Source organism: Parasteatoda tepidariorum, chromosome 7 (genome assembly GCF_043381705.1).
Source record: "Parasteatoda tepidariorum isolate YZ-2023 chromosome 7, CAS_Ptep_4.0, whole genome shotgun sequence".
NCBI lineage: Eukaryota > Metazoa > Arthropoda > Arachnida > Araneae > Theridiidae > Parasteatoda > Parasteatoda tepidariorum.
In genome coordinates this window covers 9,835,410-9,849,199 of record NC_092210.1, presented here as the reverse complement: position 1 = coordinate 9,849,199, position 13,790 = coordinate 9,835,410, and the positions used below count along the sequence as shown (strand labels likewise).

The 13,790-nt window shown below is 25.6% G+C and overlaps 1 protein-coding gene across 3 annotated transcripts in view; it reads left to right on the top strand.

The window, feature by feature from the left end:
* The window catches only part of LOC107436283 (serine/threonine-protein phosphatase 1 regulatory subunit 10), a 59,070-nt gene extending 45,527 nt beyond the window's left edge, over positions 1 to 13,543 (top strand). For all 3 annotated transcript variants that reach the window (XM_016047927.3, XM_016047925.3, XM_016047926.3), the window contains 9 exons: positions 611 to 827; positions 2,500 to 2,652; positions 3,365 to 3,483; positions 4,280 to 4,410; positions 5,648 to 5,723; positions 6,449 to 6,586; positions 7,594 to 7,693; positions 8,542 to 8,910; positions 10,761 to 13,543. In XM_016047927.3, the coding sequence (XP_015903413.1) occupies positions 611 to 827; positions 2,500 to 2,652; positions 3,365 to 3,483; positions 4,280 to 4,410; positions 5,648 to 5,723; positions 6,449 to 6,586; positions 7,594 to 7,693; positions 8,542 to 8,910; positions 10,761 to 10,879 (1,422 nt within the window). In that variant the 3' untranslated portion in view covers positions 10,880 to 13,543. The remainder of the gene's footprint in view (positions 1 to 610; positions 828 to 2,499; positions 2,653 to 3,364; positions 3,484 to 4,279; positions 4,411 to 5,647; positions 5,724 to 6,448; positions 6,587 to 7,593; positions 7,694 to 8,541; positions 8,911 to 10,760) is intronic.
* Positions 13,544 to 13,790: the final 247 nt, after the last annotated feature.

Sequence of the window (13,790 nt, the reverse complement as noted above, 5' to 3'; positions counted from 1 at the left end):
TTATCTTTTCTTCAAAATTATATTTGAAAGATGCCTTTCTCCCGCATCGGAGCGGGGGGGAAATGCTTTTTATTTTTCTATTCTTATTTGAGAATAATGAAGTAAAAAATTTCGTTTTCTTTTTTGTAGAGATTTTCATTCTATTTTTTTTATGCAGATATTACTATTGATTTTCACATAGCTTTTAAAATCCGATATTTTTAATACAATGTTATTTATTACAACAACTGAATCTCGAAATGAAAACACTAATTGAATAGCCCCTTTTTGAACAATCTGATTCTCATGATTTCACTGTCAGTCTTTTTTTTCTGTAGTTACTGTTACATATTTTTTTAATGTGATGTTGATTTACAAAATGCGAAAACGAAAATAATTCGTGCGTTTTCTCCCAACCAATTGTGAAAATATCGCCCAAAATATTAGAACAAAAAAATATTAGATATTCAGTTAAAAAGATTATTTCATTTGATGCTGAAGGTTTTTTTTTAAAAATATGTTCAAGTTTATTAAAACTGATTTCTCCGGAGTGTGTAACTTAACAAATATTTTTTATTGATTATCATATTTGAAAAAAAAAGTACTAAAATGATATTTTTTAATTCTTTAGTTTTATAAAGATACTCTTGAAACTAGCGAGGATACTAAGAGTGAGGAAAATGCATCCACCGATGACCAGGAGAAATCTAGTGAAAATGCTGATCTAGACGTTGCATTAGATTCAGAGGAACCTATGGAAGTAGTGACTGAAGAAGGCGGAAAGACACCTCCAAATAATGAGGTTTCCAATGCATCTGATGCATCAAATGAAACAAAGGATTCAGCTGGTAGGATTTTATTTATCACATTCAGCTTTTCTTTTCCTCTAACCAGGGCCATTTAATAGCATGCACAAGAATGTTTTAGACCCCTGTAACATGCCATAATGTTTAATTTGGTGCTTAGCGATTTTAAAAAGTTCTTAAAGGTGCTTATTTTCGTTTTTTAAAAGCCCTTCAAGGTGCTTTTTTCATTGGGTGTTTTTAAAAAGTATTTAATTTTCCCTCTTTGAAAATGAGAATTTTTTTCTCTACCATGTCGATTTTCACCACGTATTATGCAAAAGCTTGCTTTTCACATTGTTTTATTCAAAGATTTAACAATTAGTTAAACCACAATCCATTTTGGCACACCATCGGTCCATAGCGTATAAAAGCGCCAATAATTTTACATGTTTGATAAAATACTTGCTAGTCCGTATCTGTGTCTAATGAGCTGGGTTCAGTGAGATTATTGCACTCTCATGAGTAACTCTGCTGCATTTTGCAAGATATTCTCAATTTCAGGCATCATTTTCCACTCTTTGATATCGAACCGAAAAATCTCTTGATCATTTTATATTGGTCAATATGTTCAAGAAAAGAGTTCTTTGTCAGAAGCTAATTATTTTATCATGATCATGTAAGGTCTTTGAAAAATATTTTGAATTTTCTTAATATATATAGTGCTTAAGTACTTAAAAGGTGCTTATTGTTGAAATATTTGGCTATGCGCCCTGTTTAAAAACAAACTAAAAAAAACTTCACATACATAAAATAAATCATTTTTAAGATATGAAACAGTTATTAAAACATCTTTTAATGCCCAAGTACCTGAAATTTTCATTGTAATGTAGAAAATAGATTTCAGTTAAGTTTTCTTGGTGATAAACTATTCAAATTATTGGTGTTAGCATCAAAATTAAGTAATTTTTGTATAAAAAAACGTGCACTTTATACAATCGAACATATTTATTTAAAAAAATATATTAGGTAGTGTTGTTTATTCTTAGCCTTTTGTTATAAAAAGTAAGATTCTTAAGCAACCCCCTGAGTGCCTTGGGCCCTCAGAGGTACCCATGCATAAAGACGGTACTACCTCTAATCAGGTTATTTTTTTAGGCCAATTACATTGACTTATTTTTTGGGATTGAAGTTGATTTATGAAAAGAATTTTAATTATAGGTTATCAATACCTTTATTTTTTTTAAACTTAGCTATAAATAATGAATACAAAATCTAAATTACGTAAATCTGTTATTTAAAAAAAATTTATAGATTAATTGTGTAGATTTGGGCTTTAAGATTTTCTTTTGCATTTATATTTTAAATGAAGAGTTTATTGAATAATTCCTAGATTTTTAAAAAAAATTTGAATAAGTAAAAGAATTATATTAAATTTTATATTTTTTATAGCAAATAAATATTTTTGGACAATTTTCTATCATAAGTAAACAAATTGATCTCTCATAATTTTATTTTGTTTTAAATGTGAAGAAAATTGGTTATTCTAGTTATAAAAACTTTTTGTCAAAATATTTAGGTTTCCATAAAAATTTATAAATACATTCAAAGTTTAGATAAACTTTTAATGCTATGTTAATGCTAAACTTTCAATAAAATACACTTTCATTTTTTTTTTAGAATTATTTTTAAACTTGAGTTTTTTTTCTTCTTCTTTTAATGATATTTTATGTTTTAGAATGTGTAGAAGATAAACAACCTCTTGATCCTAATCACTTGCGTTCAATATTATCTCACGGACGTCGAAAAAGCCATAAAAAGTCTGTCAAATGGGTGGAAGATGTCAATTTGAAAGAAATTTTTTACTTTGAACTGGATGAAACAGAAAGAAGTAAGTTCTTAAAATGTAGTCCTCAGTAAATTATTTGTTATCATAATTAATGTTAACAAAACTTGCTAATTTCAAGTCATTATATGTTTTATTAGTGACCGTCAAACAATTTTTTCTTCGACAATATTATTGACCATTTTTTATTTAATTTTAAGATAATAGGTGCAAATAGCATTGTTCATTCTTTAAACTGTTTTTGATACAATTTTGGTTCATTATGAATTTATCATTTTATCTGCCACTGTAATGTTCATTATAATTTATTAGATTATTTTTCTCAGTTGCTGCAATGATTTTGACTAAACTGTCATATAACATTTTTGTAATTGGACAATGTTTTTGATCATTTTATCAGAATATAATATCAATTAAATATTTTTATTGCACACGGCTGTTTAGAGAAAATCAAAGTCTTCAATTTTTCACATTACAGTTACTCAGTTTATGAGTTTAGTATTTTAATTGCAGTCTATTATGTTAATTACATTATTGAATTCGTCCTCAAAGTGAATGCAATAATTTTGACTTGACTATCAAGAGACTATTTTATTCATTCATTTATATTTTTATAAAGTTCTTTGCTGAAATTAATAATCAATAAATATGAGTCTTAAATATCAGATAAGTCATAAATATTGTGGAAAAAAATTATTTGTATTTGTTTTTTTTTTCCCCACTTTTTTTTACGATTGGTATTTATTTTTTGTTATAGTAAATGTCTTAAAGCATCAAAACTTTGGTGATATGAAATCAATTGAATTGAAGAGAGAAAGAGAAGCTCTTGAGTTAATGAAACGCTCAGCTGGTGATAGAATGGAAGAGATGATTCATGTAAGCATAAATGAAATGTATTAAATTATTATTAATTAACATTATTTTAATTCTTTAATATATATATATACCTATATATATATCATCTTTTTTTGTTGAGAGTTTACTCCAATAGCTGTTAATAGTTTTCCACTATTTCTTCATTAATTTTTTGCACTATCAGTCAACAAAGTATTAAGGATTATCATAATTTAGATTCTTTTCTTATAATCGAGAATTGATTCATTATTTTTTTTTTTTAAATTAGTTTTCTAATTTTGTTTAAGCAGTGAAAATTACTTTCTAAATAGTGATTATTATTTTAGTGCTAAATTATTTAAATCACTAAAATTCCCTTTTGATTAATAGTATTTTTCCCTAAAATAAATTTTCACCCATATCCCCCCCCCCCTAAAATAAGCACTGTATAATAATCACAAATTACCTCTGCACAACTTTATGATTGCATTAAGTATTCTACCTTATAGTTTTAATTTGTTTCTGCTCTTATAGATTTAATAGTTTTAATTTGTTTCTGTTCTTATAGATTTAATAGTTTTAATTTTTTACTGCTCTTTAATTTGCAAGCATTATGAGTGTAGTTCTTAAATAATTATCATACTTTAAAAAAAAAAAAAATCTTTTACAAATTTAAATTATGCTTGCCAAGTAAATGAGATCAAAATTGTTTGAGGAAAATCAACATTGGCAATTTATATATTCACTCCCTAATGACTATGATATATTTTATTTTTATAAAAATACATATATAAAAGATTTTATATAGATACATGACTTACTTGTTTCATTATTTTAGTGGTGGATGTTCCCAATACTCATTGATGCTCCGCCACCCCTTGTTGAGCCCGGTGCCCAAAGTAAAGAAAAGGAACTTGAACGAGTTAGACAGCAGGCAACATTGCAAGAAATATACTTCACTAGAGAAATGTAAGCATTATCATTTAGGCATTTTAAAGCAATAATTTTGAGATTAATTTCAAATTGTTCCAAAAATTTCATTTAATTTTATTGTAAGTCATAGCAAAAATATGTAAGACACAAGATTTGTTTTTTTATAAAAAAAATATCTATCTCTATTTAAGACAGGTTTATAAAATTGTGTGCAATTATTACATATAATAACCGAAATAATTGTTACAAGTTAAAAATTTATTGCTACATTTTTTGGCCGAGGGTGTTCAAAAGCGCTATTTTCCGTTTGTAATTTATTGTTGATCCCTCAAACCTCTAAAAGATTTAAACTGCATTGATAAGTATGAAAAGTCGTACAGTCTAAACACTTCTCAAGTTATAAAATGATACTTTAAGTATTTCTTTGGAAAATATGAAAAAAATATATTGTCATAGTCGTGTTTCCATTATTTTGCCCTCCTCCTATACTTTTAATAAAGTGGCACAGCCTATCCTCCTTTGGATCTTTTGCCATAAAACTCTACATTCAATCAATCAATCAGTACCTTTAATAAAATGTCATATTATTGATTTCTGTATTAACTATTCATTATTTATCGTGTTCAAAAATTTATCTACATTGTCTTTTCAGACATTAAAGAAAAGGTTTATTTCAAAATATTTTTGTTATCTTTACAATACTTTCGTTACGCAGTTTTTTTTAAATACATGAGATATTGTATCTTGAGGGCAATTTTTCTGATTCTTGATTTTTTTTTTTTTTGCAGCATTTGTATCGTTTTTTATTAATTGTTTAAATAAATACTGCATTAGGTTAAATGCATCATACAACTTTAGCTTCGATTATTAATCAACTAATAATAATAATTTAAATCATCTTGTTGATTTTATAACCATTTATTTATACTGATTTCTGCATGATAAAGCTGTTCAAAAAACTAATTCATTGTTAAAGATACAGGAATTAACTTAAATGTATTAGATTTCGGGGGAAAAGCACAGTTTTACATTCCTTATTTAATTGCATTCATCTGAAAAATTGTATTGATCTGAGTCTGTGATTTTATTGTAAATTATCGCAAGTTTATTTTATATGAGAAGTTTCATTTTATGAGTTGTGAGATTTTGTGTTTTTGTCTTTACTTTAGTGTGTTTCTTCTTTCATTTTAATGAAACAATTTTTATTTTATTTCATTTATTTTATTTATTTAATTTTATTTATGTATTAAATTTTATTTATTTATTTTTATAGGATCCCAGACTCTCCACATGAACCAGATTTAGAAATTGTTCCTCCCCAAGAGCCTAAGGTCATTCCACTTGATGAGGTAACTTTTGCGGTTATTTATTACTATAATTATCTATTATTACTATAATTGTCTTAATATTACTATTAATTAATAATTTTGTAATGTTCTTTGCTGAAATGAAATTTAAAAAGTGCTTAAAGGTGCTTATTTTTGATTTTAATTTTTTTTTAAAAGCCTTTAGAAGTGCCTTTTTTATTTGGGGTCAGTAAAAAGTTAATTTTCTATCTTTTAAAAAGAGATTTTTTTCTTTGCCGTATCGAATGTCATTCTAAATTACGAAAATGCATGATATTTGTAATTTTCTCTGCAATATTTATCAGAAAGTTATGTAAAGTTTCTGAAAATGTTTCTAAATTTTATTGATTTTATGTTTGTAAATTAAGAACTTTAAGCAATAGAAAAAAATAATTTTTATTACTACACAGATCCTAATTGTGATTTATTTATTTATTGGAAAGTGATTAAAAATATTATTTGAGTGCTTAAAGGGTGCTTATTTTTTGTTGAAAAATCTGGCTGCACACCCTGTGTTTAATAAATCTATTTTATTAATATGGTGCATTAATAAAAGTCATTGAAAAATGTTACTATGTACAAATTAGTTTTCCTCATTTATCTTTGTGAAATATATAAAATTTGGGGGTAGCAAATTTAATTTTCAAGAAGTTTGATAATTTCATATTTTCATATGTTTGGTTGGAACCATGTAAATATTTTTTATGAAATATCTTTTTTAATTTTAGGAAAACGCAATAGGAGCTGTAATGGATTACTCGCATATGGAACTTCCTAAACCATCTCTACCGGATGTTATTAGTACTTTGATGAAACTGCAATCAAACCGAACTCTTCTTCCTTTACCGAATAATGTTCCAGAACAAGTATGTTTGCTTTGCTGATTTTATTTGGAATTTATTGATTCCCCATCAATTAAATTTGAATTATAAATCTGGTGTAATAATGACTTTTTTTCTTACAATAATAGAGTTTGCGCATTAAAATAGAATATTTAAAAGTGATAGGGTTTATTAGTTTTTAAATTTAAAAATATATTTTAAAATTGTAAAATCAAAACATTGTATTTGCAAAAAATCATCAGTAGTCCCTTTTCCAAAATGGGATATTTTTTTATCATCTCGGTTTTTGTCTTGAATTATGCCAAAAGCGTTGTTTTCATATTCTATTCAATGTTTTCACAATTCATTCAATTACAATAATGTTATTAAGATATGTATACTAATAAAATTTTATTCTTCCTATTGAAGGTTCGTATGTGTGTACATCTGAACTTTCAATAATATGAAGAAAATAAATTTAATTAGCGCATATCCTAATTATATTTAGGGAGATTACCGTATCGTGATCTCTGGCGGAATAATTGCTAAGTCTTGGCAACTTTCAGGCAGTGGCCTGTGAGATACTTAAAAGAAAAAAAGAACTTCGTAGAAAAGGACCAACTCAAAACGTACCCACCTCGGGCAAATATCTAGCTGTTTATTTATTTATTTAAAAAAAAATTGGAACTTTGAAATATTTTTGGCACTTTGGCTATTGTAGTTGGCGCAATAGATCACGATAGGGAAATATCCCCTTATATTTTTTAAAAACGTAAAGAGTTTTAAAATATTTTGTGATTGCTTGAAAAGTGATTATGAGATGCTTATTTTTTGTTCAAAAATTTGTCTAAGCACCCTGTATGGTAATATTAGTACAATATTATCTTTTTTAAATGTGAAATTTGCCTAACGAAAGAAACATCGTAAAATTAAGTTTTCCACACGAAAAATATTTAATACATAAAATATAAATAATGATGATTATTTTTTAAGTTGTTATTAGTTGTTTTATAGGCTGTTGTGATTAATGTTTTAATTTCTTTTTATTTTAGATTCCTCATGATATGAATCTCATGGGTCCACCTTTAATGAGTCCAGATTTAATGAAGCAAATGAATCCTCCAATGTCTCTAGCTCAGCCTTATGATCCAGGTAAAATAAGTCTCATGTGTAATTTTTTTTTTTTTTTCAAATTGTATTACATGTTTTTTTCAAAAGTGCTTTTGTTTTAATTCTTCAATTCAATGACTTATTTTGAAGGAAAAAAAGTTAATAATTAAAGTCAACTTAGTAATAGACCAAGTAGTTAAATATATTGTTGTAAACAAACTTAATTTCTACTTATTAGATATATTATTTTGGTATTTTTGTAAAACCAAACAAAAAGTATTATTAATTAATATTTTGATACATTTAATTCCTCAAAATATCAACACTATTTTAAAATTTTCATTATTTTACCAATGAGTAAGTTATTCAATATAAATGTCGGCATACATAAGGCAATACTTTTCTTTTTCATTTTAAAAATTGGAAATAAGACGCTCAACAATTTTAAACTATATTTTTTGGCCTGTTTTTTAATTGTTATTAGTCATATACCTTTTCTATTCAATTTTCAAAAAGGTTTATTATTGTATTAAATAATACCATAAAACATTTTAAATTTTTTATTTGTACTTGTATGTGTTACTTTTTCTAGAAATTAGGTTTAAGTTTTTATTGAACAAATTATAAATGGAAAATTTAAATTATAATTAAAAAACTTTAAAAAAAATCTGATTTAAGTAACAGGAAGCATACTAAAAATCCCCATATCATGACAGAAAGACTGAGTCAAATTCTTATTAAATTAATTTTTAATGCAAGTCCTTTTTCTTAGTTTATATTGCTCACTTTTCAGCTAAATATCTGTATTTGAGTATTTTTCAGTACGATTTCCTGAAACAGCAGTTTTATATTATTTGACTAATCTATTTATATTGACTTCTCATTTACAGCTGATCCAGTCTCAGTCATGCCAGCCAACAGTATGATACCACCTAACATGATGATGCCTCCTAATGAAATGCCAATTATGTTTAACAATAATAGTATGGCTTTATCTCCTGACTCTCAAAACGTGCCTCCTCCACCCGAGTGGAAGCAGCCGTTTTATGGTAACTACCCAAATGAAATACCTCCCATGAATCAAGGTCACCGGTCTAACATGAATCAAGGACCGAACATGAACCAGGAACCTCCTCATAATATGCCTCATGGACCTGGAATGAACATGGAACCTCACATGAATCATGGTCCAGGAATAAGGCCTAGAATGATTCAAGATAATTATAGACCTCCTCCAAAAGGCCCATCTAGAGGAATGGGTATGTAAAGATTTTTCTTTGCCTTATCGATTGTCGTTCTAAATTACTAAAAATTCATGCTTTTTTTTACAATTTTCTCTGCAATATTTATCAGAAATTAGTTATTTTATCATGATAATGTAAAGTTTTTGAAAATGTTTTTGAATTTTATTGATTTTATGTTTGTAAATGAAGAACTTTAAACTGTAGAAAAAAATATTTGTTACTGCATAAATCCTAATTATGATTATTATTTTTTTTTTTTTTGAAATTGATTTAAAATATTTTTTGAATTGTTAAAAAGTACTTTATATGTGCTTATTTTTTGTTGAAAAATCTGTCTATGCAACCTGTGATATGCTTTCTCACTCGAATGCAGGGCTCAAAGTTTTCCTTAATTTTCTTTAAAAAAAAAAAAAGGGAAAGAAAGTGTCCTTAAGTATTAAACCTGCCTGTCATACTTTTAAGAGAATCCTCGTATTTTGCTACGACTTAACGATTTTCTATATTTAGACAATTTCTCCATTTAAAAAAAAAAAAAAAAAAAAAAAAATTAAAACGGAAATTCTTACATAACTTAAAAATTTGAAGTTTTTTTAAAAAATGTTTCTTTTTTCACTTAAATGCACAAACCATTAAAACTGTTACCTGTTCTATATCTGCGAATTCATGTTGGTATTGCACAAATTGCTCCTATTAGAGAATCAGCATTCTTAAATTGTCCTCAGGTTTAGAAGCAATTTTGTTCTTAATTTTTATATTTTGGACTTGTAGCCCTGTTCCAGACACACTATATTAATTCATCCCAAGTGCAACACCTTGCTTTATGGCACTCTTATTATGCGCTATAGAACATCAAATGTGCCAAAAATCATAGAGGGGATTGAATAGAAAGTTATAGGGGTGCTCTGGTTGGGGTGCTTAATTTTCATTCCAAATCTTTCTTGAAATATTTTTCTGCAACTTAATTGTAGTGTTTTCATAAGCGATAAATAACTAAAACTAATTAAAAATAAATGTTATGTTGAACAGATTCTGAATTATGCAAATCACCATTATGAATTATTACGTATAAAAAAATTTAGATTTTAAAAATTTTTTAGAAAGGTCACTTGATTTTGATCTTTTAAGAATAATTTATTCTTTGATTAAATAAGGGGTTTGTTTATTCTTTGTTGAATAATTACTGGCTCAAAGCTATTCAAAGGCTGTTGCTCTTGAAACTTTTGAATTGCTATTTTAGCATTCAATATTTGTATTTGTTTCCATAGTTGCCTATTCTACTGGATTTTCCAGTAGACTACTGGATTTTTGCCAGTTTTACCTGCTCTACTGGTTTATTTAAAATTCTCCCAGTTTTTGTACGTTTTAGAAAATTCTCTAAAATTGAGAAAGTTTCCTAAAAAAAAACCTATTGTAATAGAATTTTTGTACAAATTGATTATTGCTTGCTTGAATATTTAAATAATTAATATAAATTTCATGATAATACACAATGAAGTAAATAGTAGTATAATGAAGTACATAATAAATTTCATGATAATACATTATGAAGCGAACTTCATTTATAGAAATCAGTTCAAAACTAAAACTTTTTTTTATTTAGAAATCTCTTTTGATGACTGTAAAAATCTCTTAAAATTCCCTATGTGTAAAATATTTAGTACATAAATGCAAAAATTATCATGAAATTTATATTTCGAAAAATCTACTGTATTCTTTCCTATCCAAGTTGGTAGCTTTGACAGCAACTATCTCACTTGCAATCGTTAACTGTCATTAAAACTGACTAACTATAATTACTGTATACTGTATAATTTCTATATTACTGTATTGTATCTGTTTCTCATGCCGTAATTTTTTCTTTGCAGTTCCAAGACCAAGACATCATGCTCATAAAGTTCCTTGTAGACATTTTATAGGTAACGGTTGTCGTTTCGGAATGAAGTGTACGTTTTTACATCCCGGAATCAATGGACCACCACTATAACACAAAACTATAAACACACTGTCTAGTGCCTTATGTGATTTCAAATAATAAATCTGTGATACGAACTGCCTCATCATTTCATCATGAGACCCCTTTCATTACAATATGCATATTTGTGATAATTTTCTATTATAATTGTCTTGTGAGCTTTCTAATGATTTTTATTTCAGTTTTGAAATGCTTCTGCTCTACCGTGTTTCATTGTTGATAAAATAAGGTTTCCAGTTATAAATAGCAATAAGTTATGAAGTTAAATTTTGTTCAAAAAAATATTTTGCTTTTTTTAAAAGTTAAATAAATGCATTTGAAGGAGAAATTGACTTCCTGTCTTACTTAATGTTTCGGTTTGTTATCAAGATAATATTAATACTATGTGCTGTGATTATTTTTCAAAATTAAAAGCATCTATTTTCTATATATGTTTTTATATTATGAGTATATGAATACGCATTACTCAATTGGGAAGAGTAGCTAAAATTAATTATGAAACAAAAGTTTTTTATTTTTTTAATCTGGTAGGTGTTTTTAAGAATATCCTCTATAAATAAAAAAACATAAGTATGAGTTGTTAATTGGAAATATATTTTTATGCTAATATGTTAATAAGCTAATAATAAAAAAATGACATGCAAAATATTCAAATTAGTTTTTGAAGAGAGTATTTTAATTTTACATTTTCTTAATTGATTATCAGATTTTAAAATTAATTTAAATGATTTGTCATTTAAATTAATTTTAAAATCTGATATTCAAAATCATTCAAAGTTTTTTGGGAACTTAGTTTTTTTTTTCTTTTATTATTTTTATTTTTTCATTGTAAACTTGAGAGAATAGGGTTTTCTAATTTTATTGTGATTTCAATTTAAATAATTAGGAAGCAAATAGTTTGTAAATATTCCATTTTTATTGCCTAGTCAACAGAAGATGCTCTTAAAAACCATAGAATTGTCTTAAATATTTATTTTGTTTATTTCTTAAAATAATATTATGAAAGAGTAGTAAGATATACTGAGATTATTTGTGCTGTCATGACAATTGCTCAATTCTGATGTTTTGTTATTTAATCTCATTCATAGCTGTCAATTCTATCCTGTTTTGAAAATTTCATCAGGCCTGATTTCATCTAATTTTTCTTCTTTTACGTATATATGTCTCCTTAAAATAAAAATATTTCCTTAAAAAAATACTGGTTACAATAACTTTTTTACTCAGCTTTTTGCTTGCTTGTGAATAAATAATTAATCTTTAAATAATCTTTGAATTTCATCATTTAAATTTTTTTTCATTTAAAATTTTATTTTTTAAAATTAATTCAAGAATAAATTACTACTATCTAAAATGAATTTAATTTCAATTTAGAATAAAAAATAATAATAAACATAAAATTGAATTATGTTTTTACCTTTGTGTATTTTATTTTAATTTATTGATTACAAAAAAATACCTAACATTCCCAATAAAATAAATGTTTTATGTTAGAGCTAAGATATTTATCAGGAAATATCAATATTTTTTGAAAACTCACAACCACACAATTTTCAAATATTTTGTTACAATATATTATGAGAAATGTGTTTTAACTGAAATAATGGTAAGTAAATGTTTAACTCTCATGTTTACAATTTTTTTTTATTATTTAGTATATAACATCATGATCATTATCTTTTATAATATTTATCGTCAACAATATTTTTTACAATTTCATTAAAATCTTGATAACTATTTACGATGATAATCATCAAACAAGACGAGGATACAATCTTGAGTGTTAATTCTTGCTTGTTTGTCAAATATATTAAGTTTTTGTATTTGCTTAAATTTTCATTATGACTAATAGTAAGGTTTAAGAAGATCGATAATAAAATATTCTTAATTTGCATATTATTATCTATCTAAAGATAATTTTGATCAGTTTGATGGAAAAAATATTGAGATTTGTCTTTAAATTTTGATATTTTCTGATAATAATTCTCAACTGTTAGTCCTGTACTGCTCTGCAGTGCTTAAAAGTTAGCTTAAAATATAGTGGAAACTTTTGCTTAAAATATAGTGGAACTTTTTTCTCTTTCTTTATAAAGTTTATGATTTTATTGTATGGAAATATGCTTGAATTGCTTTTAGTATTAAACCTGTGAGAGTTGAATAGTTTATATTATGATTCTTATTTTTTTCTTTGTACATTTGTAAATATTTTAATAATGAAACAAACTCGTTTTATATATATATAAAACTTTGTGTAAAAAAAAGTCAGTGTATATTTTAATTTCAAACTTTGTTTGTGCTGTCTATCTAAAATGTTTGAATTTTTTTATTTTTACAAAGTAAAACAAGTTTACTTTTGATATCTTTATTGCAAAACAATTATTATTTTTGTGTTTTTTTTTGTAAAATTTTCAAAAATTTAAAACAAGTTGAATGCACTCTCAAAAACGAAAATAACTTTTTTCAAAAGGAAAAAAAAATAATGCAGCTTTTTTTTTGTATTGTTATAATGAATTCATTAACTAATTCTGGTTAGCTGAAAGTTTTCCCAGTAACAGCCTAGTCAACTGAGAGTGTACTGTTACTTAATAGATCTGAAATATTTAAAAATTTCAGCCAAGTTTTCCTTTGTAAAATATGTATAATAATATGTCAAATAATAAAATTTTTTATATGAAGTTATCTTATTTGTTTATGTTTTCTTTTGCGAATTTCTGTCACTACTTTTAAACACAATATTTAATTTAATTTACAAATATATTCAGGATTCTTTGAAAGTGACTGAAAACAACTGTCTGGATGTAATTTTTATAACAGTAAAATTTGTTTCATAACAATATTTCTTAAGCGCACCTCTGTTCCTTTTGTTTCTGTTTTACATTCAACCAATAATTTTTAACACAGTCTTTGGTTTTTGAATCGAAGATTA